Genomic DNA, 15,885 nt, shown 5'->3' on the forward strand with positions numbered 1-15,885 from the left:
GCTGCCTTAGCCCTAGTGTAGGCCTTAATAGACATGGCCATAGGGGGCCTGGCAGCTCCACATGCAGGAGTGACCTTGTCTACAGCAATGGTCTCGGGCATTTCCTCTGTTTCGGTATCCGGAGGAAAATCTATAACTGGCGGAGTAATGTCTGGAATCGGAGTCGTCGGTAATGCGGTGTCTCTGGTTCGGAGCGGTGGAGAGACAGTCTCAGAGGGAACCGGAGCACTCGCGCTAGGTTTTGGCGTGGAGTCTGTGGTAGACGCGGGCCGAGGATGTCGGTCCCGGTCTTTACGCTTTTTGGGAGTTTGCGATGTCGGAAGATCCAACGGCATGGTGTAAGCGAAATTATCGCCGAAAAAATCTTCAGCAAACTCTGCCCGGCGCCTGAGAGTGCGCTTGTTGAAGCGAGCACAGGCTACGCAGGCTGAGACGTCGTGGTCTGGGCCCAGGCAAGGGAGGCAGTAAGAGTGGAAATCCTTATGAGGTATTTGTTTACCACAAAAAAGACAATTGTTAACTTTTTCAGTAATTTCTGACATCGGCTGCAGCAAGAAAAGGTCCCCAATGGGGTACTTAGCTTTTTTGATGACTTCGGTAACGTAGAATACAGGAGCTGACCGACCGGCACTTGCGAACTGCTTCTGCTTCGGGCACCGCGCAGCAGGAAAGACTGGAGAAAATGGCGTCGGCTGATGCTTATGTACTCCAGCCGCTTTGATGTCGGAGAGAAATGCGACATCAGCCGACATCGGACCCAGACTTTGGAATCCGGCCGACCGAGGGCTGCCTGAGGCAGGACAACCCACATGTTATGACTGCAGTTGCATTCTTGAAGGACATCTCTCTTGCCACACCTTGGACTTCTAATCAGAAGGCAAGATGACAAAGTGCTCCCTTCTCTGGGACCTATGCTGGACTGAAGAGATCATGAGAAAAATACTGCAAGATAGTTTGTCAACTGATTCACATATTCAAGTGACGAATGGTAGGATTATCTTGCCTTCTCAATGACTAAGGGGACAGAATTAGAGTCAGGATGCCTATGAGCTACTCAAACAGTATCCTTAATTGGTTCTGAAGGAAACATAATGCATGGCTCTTTAGGCCTCCTCCCTTGAAATGCTGCCAGACATTTCTGATGAGAGAATTGGAGTTTAGGGCCATTCTAATCTGTTTTTCATAGGCCTGAGAGTTGGGGAGCCATCCATGAGAGGGGGATGGACACTGGCAAAAAGGATGGCCGCATTACCTTTACCAGTTTCAAACACAATGTCCTTAGGTTCCCCCAAATTCCTCACAGGAGCCAGAGCGTGAGCTGGTCTCATGCACTCAACTACCTGCAACAGTACACTCATAGTGAATATTATGCAAAGGTTAGCATATCAAATGCACATAGCAGACATTAAGGAACAAGAAACTGCATGCAATGCTGCACTAGCTGAAGGTAGCTTTCAATGGAGATGGATACTTGAGTTTGGCTTAGTGCAGACCTAACTGTACTCCCTTTGAGCACAGTGCTACACTCTTGATTCAAATTCCTACCAGACGGTGAACATCTGCTTGATGGACAGTTCCACAGAAATAAGGATTAACTGAGAATGACCTGAAAAACCCTCCTCAACTGGGAACAACTAGCACAAATCAACTTGAAGTACCCCAGGAAGGAAGTCTTCATTACAGAGTACAGCCAACCCTTGACTGTGTGTGACTCAAAGGACCATATGGTATCAGGCTGGCCAACCTTAAAACTCCAGAGAATCTACAAAAGTGCAAGGATCATGGGAACCCCCCCCCCCATTTTAGAATGATAAAACTGCCAACATACCCTTTCTTTACTTGCTGAGACAAAATATAGGTGCAAACCAGAATCCCCCCTATCCACGAATGGATTCATTACCTGCAGATGAGGAGGGGTATGCATAGAGCACAGAACTCCTCTTTTGCACGGTAAGGCCTAAACCTGCTCTGAACACTTATTGTTTTGACAAAGCTTATACCTATAACTTATGTGGGGTACCCTCCTCAAGATCCTTAATATTTTAATAAGTTTAAAGAACCATCCCTTCCCAATATTAAACTTTGAAACAAAGATGTGCAGCTGCATTTTCTGTACCTACAACTTCTCTAACTTTTTGAGCTTGCTCTGATTCAAGCAATGTCCTTGACGTAAAATAATAAAAGGCTGATGCACCTAGACTAGGTTACTGCACATTGTTAAGTCATACAACACAGCAGATGGCTATCATAATTCTCTCAACTTTTATGGAATTTCGGACCATAACACTGAAATCTTACTAATGTTCCTCCCAGTGATATTTTGTTCTAAATATACACCACCTAGTTTCCTGCGCTTCTGCAGCATAACAGATTTCTATGCTGGCTACCAAAAGCCCTTCCTTTTACGAAACCAGCTCAGATACGAATGCAAAATAACAGCAATGTCTGGCTAGAAGTTCTGTTTTCAGATCACTGTTCAGCTGAAAGATACGCAACATACATGCTTTTCATAATTCAGCCATCTTAAAATTAAAGACTTAACAGCATGGTGGAATATTATAATTTCTATAACACAACTACTATAAAAATAATAAAACAAAGCTGCAGAGCAGCAACTGATGTACAAAATTCCTGGCAAATGAACAATTGCAACATGCAGTTTCATAACTGACAATTACAAAACCACAACATAAACATTCAAAAATCTAATTGATAATTACACTTGTTATTTTTATAGAAAAAAATCTGAATGTATGTAATACAGCACAGGGGAAAATAAACATGTCTGCCACTTACCATAGCATAATAATTACTGTTCACCATGATTGGACTACGGCCTCTCAGATAAATGTACTCCTCCCACCAGTCGCTGACCTATTAAAGAAAATTTGGGAATGTGAATCTCAACTAAGAAACTGATAAAATTACATCTAGATAGGTCAACTGTACTTCACAGCAAGACTTGTATCCCTGAAGTGTTTATAATATGCTGCAAAGTCAACCCTACTCCATATGGTATGTTCAGTTTTGCACAGAATAGTGAAGAAAAAGCATATAGCAGATATATTTTTACAGCATCAGCTGATCTGTGAGAGGATTCCTCAGTGCGTCCAAGAATGGGAATACCTTTACTTTTATCTCTCCGTTTACCTATTTTTCTCTGATGCTTCCATGGCTGTGGGTTAAATACATCCTCTAATGGTAACACACTGTGATCCCACTTGCCACAACATGACAGCTCTCCTAGAAATTGAGCCCGTCAGTTTATCCAGCCATTGAACACATACATTCATGCATACTGAAAAACAAAGAACCACATAGTATAAACACTGCATAAATGTATACCTCCCAAAACTTACCAGGAATTCCAACAGCAGTCTATGCATGAACTGCTATTCAGACAGAGGGACAGCAGCAGAGTAATCAGAACCAACTGAGAAGGATCTTCTCACACATCATCCATTATGGTAAGAATATATATCCATACCAGCCACTGTGATTTCTCTACACAAGGATGGCAATTCTAAAGACTTATCTAATTAAAGGCCCATAAGTCTCACCAGCCTTGTATGCAAAGCCATAGAACTTATCATAGTAGAATTCATCTATGCAGATATAGGTAAATTAACTGATCCACAAACCCATCTAGTTTGTTTTTGGGGAAGACCAATCCTGTTTCCTAAACCTTGCAAACTTATTTGAAAAGGTTACAGAGGCTATGGACAATGGCCACTCTGGGCATGATGCTTATTTTTACATGCCAGAGGTTTCTATGACATTATCCTACATGTCGGCACTACTGAACAGTTAGAAAAACTTAGACACTTACATTCTCTGCTTAATTGCAAACTGGCTATCCAGCAGATACCACATCTGTACCTAAAACTGTAACTAGTGGGGTACCACAGATATGACTCATGTTTCTCTTGCAGACATCCAAGCCAATATCCCTAAAGTGTGGCTGACCAAGTTTGCCGCGGACTGAAAGCTGAGCACAGTTACCCACTCATCCATTGATACTGACGTCCTCCAAAAGGAATAGACACACAGCTGCTGTACCGAAAACAGTCAAGCTAAAGGCAAAAAATGCAGCAAAATTGCATTCAGCTGCTCCTACCTCATAGGTTTTAAGTGGTAACAACAGACCTGGGTACTTGTGTGGACAGGTCTCTCATTCTATCAAAATATTTACACTGCAGTCAGGAAATCCTCCTTTCTGGCTCAGTTAATTTACAAGCGAATGTCTTCATACTCCAAAGTAGTTTTCCAACCGAACTAAATGTATAAAACCAACCAGCTCAACTAGAAAGGCCCCAATGATTTTAAGCATAAAATTAAAAGGCTTTAAATCCTTCAACTATCCTGACAGACTACCATACCTCTCCTTATAACTCAGTAACCTACTGGTTGCAAAGAGTTGATTTCCATCTCTTTTTTTGAGCTATTAAAGATCCAGTTTTATTTGACCTCCATGGTTTACTGCAATCTCAGTGGAGGAGAACAACCTGAGAAATGACTTCTGGCTTGTACAAGATCCTTCATGGTAAAAAAAGGATGGAGTCAGTCAATTGCATATGGAAAGCTCCTGGATCCCTGCAGTATTCTGGTTAGCTTAATACTACAGATATGCACCCTGAAGCCAGAGATAAAACCAAAGTAGAGTCTGAAACTGACAGTGACTGGCTTCAAACTGGAAGTGTAAATATCTCCTGAAAAATCCTCCGCTACATTTATTTACTGACATTTGTTAAATGGGTAGTGTCCGACTGAGCCAAGAGCCCATTTTCAGTGGCGATCTGGGGAGAAAAGCTCCACAAACTAATGACAGTATTACCACAAAGCTCCAGTATGTAATCATAATACAGTACAATCAGTAAGATCAAACATTTGTAACAATTGTGGTATGAAGTTAACAATGCTAAGCAAAGAAATGTAGCGCATAGAATGTAGTGATGTGCAGATAACAGACAAAAGTTGAAAGGTTAGGACACCCAAACAAAATCCAAGAGACATTCACATTGGTAATTACACAGATTATTGATCATTGTAGCACTTGAAAAAAGTCTACCAGTGCTTGTGCCAAGTTTTAAAAAAATTCATTAAGGAGTGAAAAGAAATAGCTGAGTAGTGGGATGAGGAGGTGTGGAGGTACTAGGAGGGAGGAATATTAACCGGGAGCAGTACAGGGGCAGATTCAGGTGGTTTTAAGATATTATTTTGTTTTTGTTTTAAAGGTAGAATAGTTGGGACATACTTGAATGCGTCTGGGGAGAGCATTCCAGGCCTTGGCAAGTTTGTTTGAAAAGAGGGAGTCACCATGGTTGTTGTTAGACTGGGTTATTTTTAGCTGTGGTCTGTCTGAAGACATAACAGACCTGGTATTGACATGAGTTTGGACCAGGGAGGAAAGAGCAGGGACTGGTTTAGTGAATGACTTTTGTTGGTGAAGGTAAGTTGGTTTAACGTTACCAGGTTGGGGAGTTCAAGCCAGTTTAGTTGCTGGAGAACAACAGTACAATGATGAGTTTTTTGGGGCTGGTTGCCAGCAAATTTTGCTACTTTGTTATAGCAGGATTCTAGGTTGTTTAGGTGTGCCTTGCGCAACTCCATAAGGATGTGAGAGCAGTAGAGAAGGGTAGACAGAAGTTGAGATCTAGCTGTAGCTAGTCTGGCTTGGTGTGTTAGGAAAGGTCTAGCCCTGTTGAGAGACCAGAGTTCTGGCACTGACTTTTTTGATTGATTGGGAAATGTAAATCAAATTTCAGCCTGTTATTTATAGTTACACCCAGGAGTTTGGTGTGATTTGTAGGCTCAATTTTAGTACCATTTGCAGATTGGATAGAGTGTGTAGGAGAGTGGGGCTTGGAAGGTCTGCTTGAGCAGTACATTAGCTTAGTCTTATTTGAGTTTAGGATGAGCTGGTGGTTAGATAGACAAGACTCAATTTCCTGGAATGCTTTTTGTGTCTTATGTTGAAGTGCTAGGTAGGTGGGGACAGAGAAGATAAGAAATGTATAGTCTGTGTGTTGTATAGGTGTTGCCAGTTGGGTAGCAGAATTTAGATTATTGGTAAATATGATACAGAGGAGGGGTCCAAGTATGGACCCTTGGGGTACACCAGTAGAAACTGACAGTACAGGAGAAAGAATGTTCTCCCATTTGGCGGCCTGTTTACGCTTTGATAGGTAGCTAAGAAACCACGTAAGTGCCGATGAACTGAGATAGTACGTGGCAAGTTTCTTAAGTAAAAGTTGATGGGAGACTGTGACAAATGCTTTTGACATGTCTAGGAAAATAGCTCAGACTAATAGACCACTGTTCTTAAGGCGATGCATAATGTCAGCAAAGGATATTAAAGCTGTATTAGTACTACGCTTAGGTCTAAAACCATGCTAGGTGTGAGATAGTACGCTACTGGAGGTACAGTGAGTTAGGATTTGTTGGTGAATGCGTTTTTATCAAGTATTTTGGCTATGGGAAGGAGGATGGCAATGGGTCCATAGTTGGAAATATCGGTAGAGGGGCTGCTCTTTATGTAAGAGATCTTCCAGAGCTGAGGTACATATTGCTCAGAGATAGAGCGATTTATTAAAATAGAGATGGGATAAGTGATAGACGGAGCAGCTATTTTTAAGAATTAATTCGGCATTTGGTCAGCAGCTAGGCAGCAAGGTTTCAGTTTGGTAAGCAGTTTTTTTATGTATGCAGTTTGGACTGGTTTGAAGAAAAAGGTCAGCTGTTGTAGAGGAGGGGACTGAGTGGTAGATTTCGCTGGTCGTCTAGGAGAGAGGTGATAGAGTTAATAAAATGTGCAGTGAATTGAAATGCTAAAGGTTCAAAGGAGTTGGATGTGGAGGGAGTGGGAGGTTTTGCCAGGGTTAAGGAGGTAGTTTATGGATTGCCAAACCTTTTGTTGGTTGTTCAGGTATTTTGGCTGGGAGGTTTGGAAGTAGACAATTTTGTCATTATTTACTCTCTTTTTTTTGTCTGGTTTCTTAGTTGTTAAGAGGTAAGGTTGACTTTTTGTTTGGTGGATTGGTATAGAGATCTGTCTCTGCCTTTTTGTTTAATAAGGAGTTTAGTATCAGAGAGCCATGGCAACTTTTTGGTTTTGGTGCATATTTTTCTGGTGGGGGGCAGGCTATTTAGCATGTCAAAAAAATTGTTATTGAAGAATTCTAGAGCAAATGCTTTTTAATGGTGACCAATTGAAGCGCTGTGGCAACAGACTGAAAGTGTCGGGGGAGAATTTTTTTTTTTTTTTTTTTTTACAGTGATTTTTTTGCTAAGTAGAAAAGTTGGGGAATGGTCGCTAAGGCTGATTTATAATTTGTTACAGAGGCACTTTGGGTTGAGGTATTAGGATTAGTGTTTGGGAGTGTTGAGTTACGATTAGGTTACTGCTTGGTCCTGGGTTGGGACGGATATCGGCTTGAAGCTTAATATGTGTTAGGGAGTGCAGTGGTATGCATGTTAGTTTGGTTATTATGCGATGGAACCTGAAGGTGGGCATAGGTTCATAGGCAAGTACTAGGCTATCTGCCCGAGGGCATATGTAAGCCTAGCCAGAATGTGTTGGCTTTCGCCACCCCCTTAAATTAGTTCCCTGTGCCTCTGTCCAGCACAGCCACTGCAGTGATCCCTGGGTAAATTTTTTTGTTTCCCATCTACTCGTCAAGGTTTCTCTTGAAGAGTGCTAGTGAGGGGCTCTGCCCAATGTAGATTGGAATCCTGTTCCAAAGCATGGGGAGTCTCTGGGACAGGAATCTATCCCTCCAGCACGTCCTATTTTTCTTTGTGGTGAGGTTTAGATCCCTAGAGTGTGTGGCTCTCGGGGATTTTTTTTTTTTTTTTTTTTAGGTGGAGCATGTCCATCAATTCTGGGTTGGACACGGCCTTGTATATCAAGCAAAGATCACCTCTGAATAAGCGGTATGCAACCGAGTAAAGCTGGAGTTTCTTCAGTCGGGCTGCATAGGGAATATGTTTGAGGCCAATAATCCTCTTGGTGAGGTACTTCTGTGGTCTTTCCAGCTGTTGCAGGTGTCTTTTAACGTACATTCCAAATGGGGCGTTACACTCTATGATGGGTCTGATGAGTGATGAGTAGAGGGGCACAATAACCACTTTTGTTCTAGATGTGAACCCTTTTGTGATTAGGTGGGCCACATAGAAGGATTTTCTAACCACTTTGGCAATATAATTATCAAAGGACAGATTACTATCTACTTGGGTCCCCAGATCCCTTATTACATTTTCTGTATTTAGGGGACTACCACGTATGTGGTAGTTCGCAGGTACTTTGATTTTTCCAAAGGGGATGACTCTGCACTTTTTGTCATTTAGCTTGAGGCCATGAGTTTGACACTGGGTATCCATCTCAGTGAGACCCTTCTGGAGGATGTCTGTATCAGCTGGAGAGTCAATTATGGCCCCTAGTTTGCAGTTGTCTGCGAACTTGGTCAGCCAAAGTACTCCTGTGTTTGCCTGTACCTCTGAGAAGTATATACCAAACAGGAGGGGTCCCAAGACTGAGTCCTGTGGGACGCCACTTGTAACTGGTTTAGAGTCAGACCTAGAGCCTGCAACTCTCATCGTGTGGGTTCTATCCGTGAGCCAATTGGCAACCCATCTCATGACATAGGGGTTTATGTTCAGGCTGGTGAGCTTGTCTATAATACAAGAATGGGGAATGGTGTCAAAAGCCTTTGCAAGGTCTAGGTAGGCTGTGTGGACTTCCTTTCCCTCATCTAAAGCCTTGGTAATGGGTCTCAAAGAAGTCCACCAGGTTTAGGAGACATGATCTGCCCTTAAAGCAAAACTGCTTAGGTTCCAATGTTTGAAGGTTCCCAATGTCTCTGTTAATGAATTCCATGATGATGCGCTCCATAGCCTTGCAGACCAGGCTAGTCAGGTTTATACGGTGATAGTTCCCGGGGTCTGTTGTGGCTCCATCTTTGTGGAGCGGGATAAGTGTTGCTGTGCCCCACTCTATGGGTACATAGCCTGCACAGAGGCAGAGTCTGAACAATGTGTTAAGGTGAGGGGTTAATTCATTTTGGAGCTCTTGTAAGACACAGCCTGGGACACCATCTGGTCCCACTGAAGGTGTATTTTTGGCTTTGGATAGGGCTGTTTTAACCTGTATGTCAGTGATTGCCAGGACACTACATTCTTCTGGTATGGTTATGGGCCCTTTAGGGGGTGGGGGATGGGGTGAAGTTTGCACTAAACCTGTCTGCCAGAATGTTGGCATTATCAGTCATTTCAGTGTATTTTGTGTCATTCTGCACCAACTCAGAGCAGATCTGAGAGTTTTGGGGATGAACAGAAAAGCTTTCTTTGGCAAGCTCCTTTTTGGTAGCCATTGCCACCAACATGGAATTATCAGTGTGACTTTTAGTCCAATGTGGGTGATCTTTGGGTGATACCAGGAATTTATCTGGCTTGGATGAGAAAAATTCAACCACATCTGGTTCCCTCCATGCCACCTCCAAGATTAGGTTGACCATCCTTGTCCACAGAAAGGACCACCTATGAATTATACCGGTAGGTTCCAAAAGCAAGAAAAACTGACTCCTCCAGTGAGGGGGCTTCAGCGGACCACCCACCTTTTTGTCTCAACAGTTTCAGAATTTCCCTGAATGAGACATCCTCAAGGGGAGAGGGGACCCCTCTCCTACAAAGTCAGTGTCTTCTGTTAATGACTCATGAGGGGAGTCGAAATGCCTCCTCTTACATGCATGTCTCTGAGCAACTTCTATGGTCGGATGCTCCAGAGAACACCTAGAAGAGGAAAGGGAGTCATGAAGACAAACTGTCTAGAAGCTTATTACTGCCAACTATACGGATGGAAAAAAATGAGCAGCATCAGGACCCATGGTCTTCCTATGACAGATGGACAGATCAGAGTGTGGAACAGACGTCTGTCTGCAAGAAAGGGGAAGCTCTCCCTCGACTTCAAGCTCCAAAGCCAAAGGAGGACCCACAACCGCTCTGGACAGAGCTGAAACTTCTGCTCCAGTCTAATGCTGGTATTCAGCTGTCAGGCTCCGAAGCTGTTGCCAAGCTTCCTAGTGATGAAGGCGATGCTCAGAGAAGGGATGGCTGGGAAAATTTTGCAGTCAATGCCACCCCCCCCCCCCCCACATCTAGCACAGACACTTCAACCCCAAAATCCTTCAGGATCTGAGACACTAGGGACTGTCTGGATCAGAGAAACCATCAGAGATGAGCACGACCAGGTATTCAGATCAAACATGGAAAGACCTTTGTACCACAGGCCCCGAACTCAAGGAGCAGATGATAAAAGCAACAAATAGGATAAGGTGAATGAACTAAGTTCGCAGCTCTGACAGTGGTCAGACTGGGAGAACCTCCAACTGGATCTGGGTCTTGAGGAACTTATTTTTTTATCCACATTGGTCTCTGATAGACTTCTCTTCAGTCACTGCAGTCTACCAAAAGAGATGAGGTTGTGGACAAGGGCATGGAGGACCGGTAAAACGTCAAAGGAGAAATGGAGTCTGGAGAGAACCTAGGCTCTGGTAGTGAAGGGGCACTGGATCTGACAATCATCAGATCAGAGATGGGGGGGGGTTGGATTTGAATATTTCTAAAGTTTGGATGTTGGAGCCAAAGCAGCAGCAGAACAGGAACAGAAGAGAGAGCTTCCTGGACTCTCTAGATTTCTTCTCGAGTCTATCACCACTCTTCCCCCTTATGTCTGTCTGCAGGCTTTTTTGACAGAGGGGAAAGCTAATGAATCAGAAGGATGAGGAAGGGATGAATCTCCCACAGGGGTGATGGAAAAGCCACTTCAGGATTTGCTTGTTCCTGCACTCTGTAATGGCCCAAGGCCTGAAAGCAGTGCAAATGACCATTGTTTGTCCAGATGGCAGTTCCAGACAATACACATATTTAGCATGCAAATTCGAATTCATGATCTTGTGGCAGCATGGCACAAATTTTTTGAAGCCAGGAGGTTTGTCAGCCATCCTACAAAAAATCCCAGTCACCAGCAAACACTACAACAGTCCTACAATAGTTGTAAAACACACGCCGGTTAATAACCTACACTAGGAGAAAAAATATTACAAACAGAAATGGTGCCAAAGCAAGTAGAAAAACCTCCAACATTTCAGAAGTCAACTTTAAAGGTAAAAAGCTGGTGAAGAGAGAAAGATAACACTCGAGATATAAAACCCTAAAAAGTATTCAAGAATTATCAAAAAGATTTGCAATTTGCCACCCTGAGCAGTGGAGACCATGTCTGTAGCAAATGAGCAGCAAACAATATCTGAGATAACTACATGGGCAAGGGAAGATTATGGGTAAGAAGAAGAGCCTGAGTTTTGGTCCAGTGTCCACAGTGCAGTGACTGAAGGATACGTGTCAGATCGAAATACCCAACTGTTGATTGAATGAAGCAACATCAGATCAACGTTTAAGCTGGCAAAAAAAAAAAAAAGTTATTTACTCACCATAACATTCCATATGTGTTGTCCATTTTCATTCTTCCTCAACCCGTGGATACGGATCCATTTTCATTCTTCCTCAAACTGTGGGTCCAGATCCAAACCTCTGATCAGACTCGGCCACGTCTAATGCTCAGGATCGACTCTCAAGTTCTTCCCTTACCCACAATGCCCCTGTCCTCCAGATTAGCTCAGCTTGAGTCTGCTGCAGCTGTATATGCATAATACCTAGATCTATATATAGAAAATAATAGATATAGGAAGAAGATAAAATCAGGAGCTCAAAACAGTGGTTCCTGAAACATCTCTGAAAGTCTTCCCAGAAAGGACAGGGGGATGGGGGGGGGGGGGGGTTTGAGGAAGAAGGAAAATGGACAACACAGATGGAAAGTTACTGCAAGTACATTATTTCTTTATCTGATATCATTTTCATTTGTTCCTCAACCTGTGAGACAGAGTCCTCAGCTACATATCTCTTGGGTGGCCCTCATGGAAGGAAATTCCAGAGCACTGCAGAGCCAAAGGATGCTCTACTTCTGGATACAATGTCTAACTTGCAATGTGCAACACGTGTAGGAGTACTGGACCAAGAGGCGGCTGCACAAATACAATAGTAGGTGCTTTCACATGCCTAGGAGGTATGATACCTTTCGCAAAATAAACATAAAAAATGCAATCTGTAATCCATTTAGCTAAGGTCATTCTGGATACAGACTTCTCTAATTTTGCCTTACAAAGCAAAATGAATAATTGGTTAGATTTTCTGAAGGCCTTTGTTTTGTCCAAATAAAACTGTAACCATGTCCATCCAACATGTGAAGAGAAGCCCTTGTTCCTGAAATCAGGCAAAGACTGATGAAGTGATTGATATTGTTTTCGGAGGCAATTTTTGGTAAAAAAAAAAAAAAAAAAAAGTTGGATTTGTATGTAGGGTGAGACTTTGTCCTAAGGGAAAACCAAACATGGCGGTTTGGAAGAGAACTTGCAATTCTGAAATTCTCCTAGCCGAGGTTATAGCCACCAACAATAAGGTCTTTCATCATTTCATGATAAGAATCTGAAATCTACTTTGGCAGAAAGTTTGAATAGAGAAAGAACTAGAGCATATAAGACCATAGTGAGTCAGTCTGGTGCAATCAGTATCGTCCTTGGTTTGTCCTGTTTGATCTTTAGTAGTACCTTGAAGAGGAGAGGCAGAGGAGGAAAGGCATGAACTGACAGGTTTTTCCAGGTGAAGGACAGGGCATCCACTTTCCAAGCTTGTTTGTGGGGAGTCCTTGTGCAGAATTTGTCCAATTGGTAGTTCTGGGGGGAGGCAAACAGGTCTATCTCTGGGCTCCACCATTTGTTTATCAACATGTTGAATGTCTTTGGTTCCAGTTTCCACTCGTTTGGGTCCATGATAATTCTGCTTAGATCATCTGCCAGTGTATTTAGCTTTCTTGGCAGGAATTGAGCCTGTAGGTGCCCTTGGTAGCTCAAGGCTGTGTGCCACACAGCCATGGCCAGTCTGCAGAGAGGGTATGAGTGGGTTCTCCCTTGCTTGTTTATGTACCACATAACAGTGGTGTTGTCCGTCTTTACCATTAACTCTCCTGGAAGAATGTGGTCCTTGAAGGCTGTCAGAGCATTCTGTACAGCTAACCTTTCTTTTTGATTGATATGCAGGTGCATTTGACTTAGTTTCCACTTGCCCTGAATGCACCTCCCTGCCAAGTGAGCCCCCCATGCATAGTCTGATGCATCTGATATTAGGGTTTGGGCAGCAAGGGGTACAGTGAATGGAAGTCCCTTGTTTTGGTGGCAGGCCTCTGCCCTCCAAAGGAACTCTAAATGTAGACAAGGTATGACAGGAATCACTGCATCTAGATCCTGAGAATGTTGACACCATAAGCTTTTTAGATACCACTGTAGTTTCCTCATATGCAGTCTTGCATATGGAATTTGGAGAATGCACGAGGCCATGAACCCCAAGGCTTGCAGTACTTGTCTTGTACATAGCAGGATCTTTGTGACCATTAGTTTGAAGTAAGCTGTCAAATGAACTTGTTTCTCTGGCTTGAGGAAAGCCATCTGGGAAGTTGTGTTCAAGCTTGCTCTCAGGAATACAATTTGTTGGCCGGGTACCAGATTTTGATTATTTTTCGTTTATGGTGTACCCCTAAGAAGTTAGCACCTTTTGTACAAATGCCAGATGATTCACTAGTATGCCCTTTCTGCCTGAATTAGACAATCTTCCAGGTATGGGTATATATGAAAATTTCTTTGTCTGCAAAATGCAATGACTGGAGCTAGGCACTTTTTGAATACCCTGAGCGCAGTAGATAAGCCAAAGGGGCAGTGCAGACAACTGAAAGTGCATGAAGCCTGCTTTGAAGCGTAGGTATCTTCTGCAAGATTCCCTGATTGGGATGTGCAGGTAAGCTTCTTTTAAATCCAGTGTTGCCAACCAGGCATCCTTGCCTAGTATAGGAAGCAACTGGTGATGAGTTAGCATCTTGAATTTTGGGATCGCCAAAAAAGTGTTTAGGATAGAGAGATCCAAGATAGGACGCCAGGAGCTGTCTTTTCCGGGCACCAGAAAAAGGAGTAGAAACCTTGTCCCCCTTCCTCTTCTGGGACAGTTTGAATAGCCCTTATACTTAAGAGAGAGAGAACTTGCTTTTGAGCCTCTGCCCACTGATTTTGCGGTAGATCTGGCCAACCATTGGGGTTGGTAAAGTGTGGAAGTGGAATCTGTATCCTTGGGAAACTATATTTAAAACCCATTTGTCCTGGGAAACAAGTTCCCAGTTTTTTGCCTGCAGAGCAATCTTTCCCCCTAAAGGAGCAGTCAGTTGAGAAGGGCTTGGAAGTTTTAAAGTTAAGTCATTGAGACAGTTTACCATAAGGGGGGGGGGGTCTTACTACTCCCTGCTTTGGAAGTGGGAGCCCCCCACTGCTTAGTCCTGTGCGTACCTTGGGACTGAAGCCTGGGTGTTCTGCTGGTTCTGGGTTTGGACTGAGAAGGCCTGGAAAAGGCAGGAAAGGACCAATTCTTAGAGAGCCAATGCCTACTAAATCTTGGAGGCTGCACTGGCAGGAAATCTTTAACAGTTTGCATATATTTAGCTTTTTCCTCTATCTTTTTAAGTACTAGCTTTGTTGCCAAACAGGCGGTCCTGGTTTAAGGGAGCATCCATCAATTTAGCTTTAACATGATCTGGCAAAGATTGCTCCTTAAGCCAAGCATGCCTTCTAGGTGCAGACCCAGTGACAGCAGCCCTGCAAGATGCCTCTAGTGAATCAAAACCACATTGCAAAGTATGTTTTCCAACTTGTTCAGCAGAATGCATTAAATCCTGTAAATCCTTATTTTCAGCACGGTCAGGAATCAACATCAATTTCTGTTTAAGCAATCCAATAATATGCTGCTGATACTTTAACATATGAAACTGGGAATTTAAGGCCCTGATGGCCAAGGTTGCGGAAGTGTATACCTTCTTACCCCATCTATCGAGCGCCCTGGAATCTCTATCAGAGAGGGTAGGATTTTTGGCAGTAGTAGCCTTTATGCCATTGTATCCCTGTGAAACAGTATCAGGATCTGCAGTAGGATTTTTAAAAAAGGAACTTGAGAGAGTCAGGAAAGTACAGTTTTGTACCTACCATAAATGTAGATGTCCGAACTGGATAGCATCTGCAGTCATAACAGCAATGTCCTGTACAGGGGGGGCCAGTGTTGGGGCAGCCAAAGAGAAATCCTCTGGAGGGAAGCTGATGTCCTCTTCATCAAGTCGTCATCAGTCCTAGGTCTCTTAGATGGGGAAGGTTGGCTTCCCCTGATTAAAGTAATAAGGTCTTCAGTCAATCTTTTCAATTTGTTTTTAGGCATAGAGGCCTGTCCATGAAGGCTCGTTGGTTTTCTAGGAATGCCAATGTTTCCAAAAGGATAGAGGTAACCACAAAATAAGCATGTATGTACATATATACAAACAAATACACCATAAAGACTCCCCATCAGCTAGCTATTAGGAGGGTAAACACCCTAGGAGTACCTCAGAGGGGAAGGAGGAGGGTATCCTGACTGCAGATGCTATCCAGTTCGGACATCTACATTTATGGTAGGTACAAAACTGTACTATGTCCTTCATGGATGCATCTGCAGTCATAACAGCTGGGTAGAATACCATAGCCAACTAGGGGGAGGAGGATAAAGATAGATTATGGTGTGTTTAGGATCCCTTGCAGTACAGCAGTGGCAAACCCTGCTCGGGATCTGGAATATAGAGGCAAATTGTAATGCTTGGCAAATGTATGCACGGAGGTCCAAGTAGTCCTCAATAATGTCTATAGAAGCCACTCCTCGTAAGAAGGCAGTGGTAGTGGCTGCTGCCCTTGTAGAATGAGGTCTTATGTTCTGTGGAAT

General features: G+C 43.3%; 1 protein-coding gene across 4 annotated transcripts in view; it reads right to left on the reverse strand.

The window, feature by feature from the left end:
• The window catches only part of CPT1C (carnitine palmitoyltransferase 1C), a 1,701,035-nt gene that overhangs the window by 1,153,527 nt on the left and 531,623 nt on the right, over positions 1-15,885 (reverse strand). For all 4 annotated transcript variants that reach the window (XM_044083414.1, XM_044083412.1, XM_044083411.1 and 1 more), the window contains exon 7: positions 2,797-2,874. In XM_044083414.1, the coding sequence (XP_043939349.1) occupies positions 2,797-2,874 (78 nt within the window). The remainder of the gene's footprint in view (positions 1-2,796; positions 2,875-15,885) is intronic.

The sequence above is a fragment of the Protopterus annectens genome, chromosome 9.part0 (assembly GCF_019279795.1).
Source record: "Protopterus annectens isolate FY-2018-M chromosome 9.part0, PAN1.0, whole genome shotgun sequence".
NCBI lineage: Eukaryota > Metazoa > Chordata > Ceratodontiformes > Protopteridae > Protopterus > Protopterus annectens.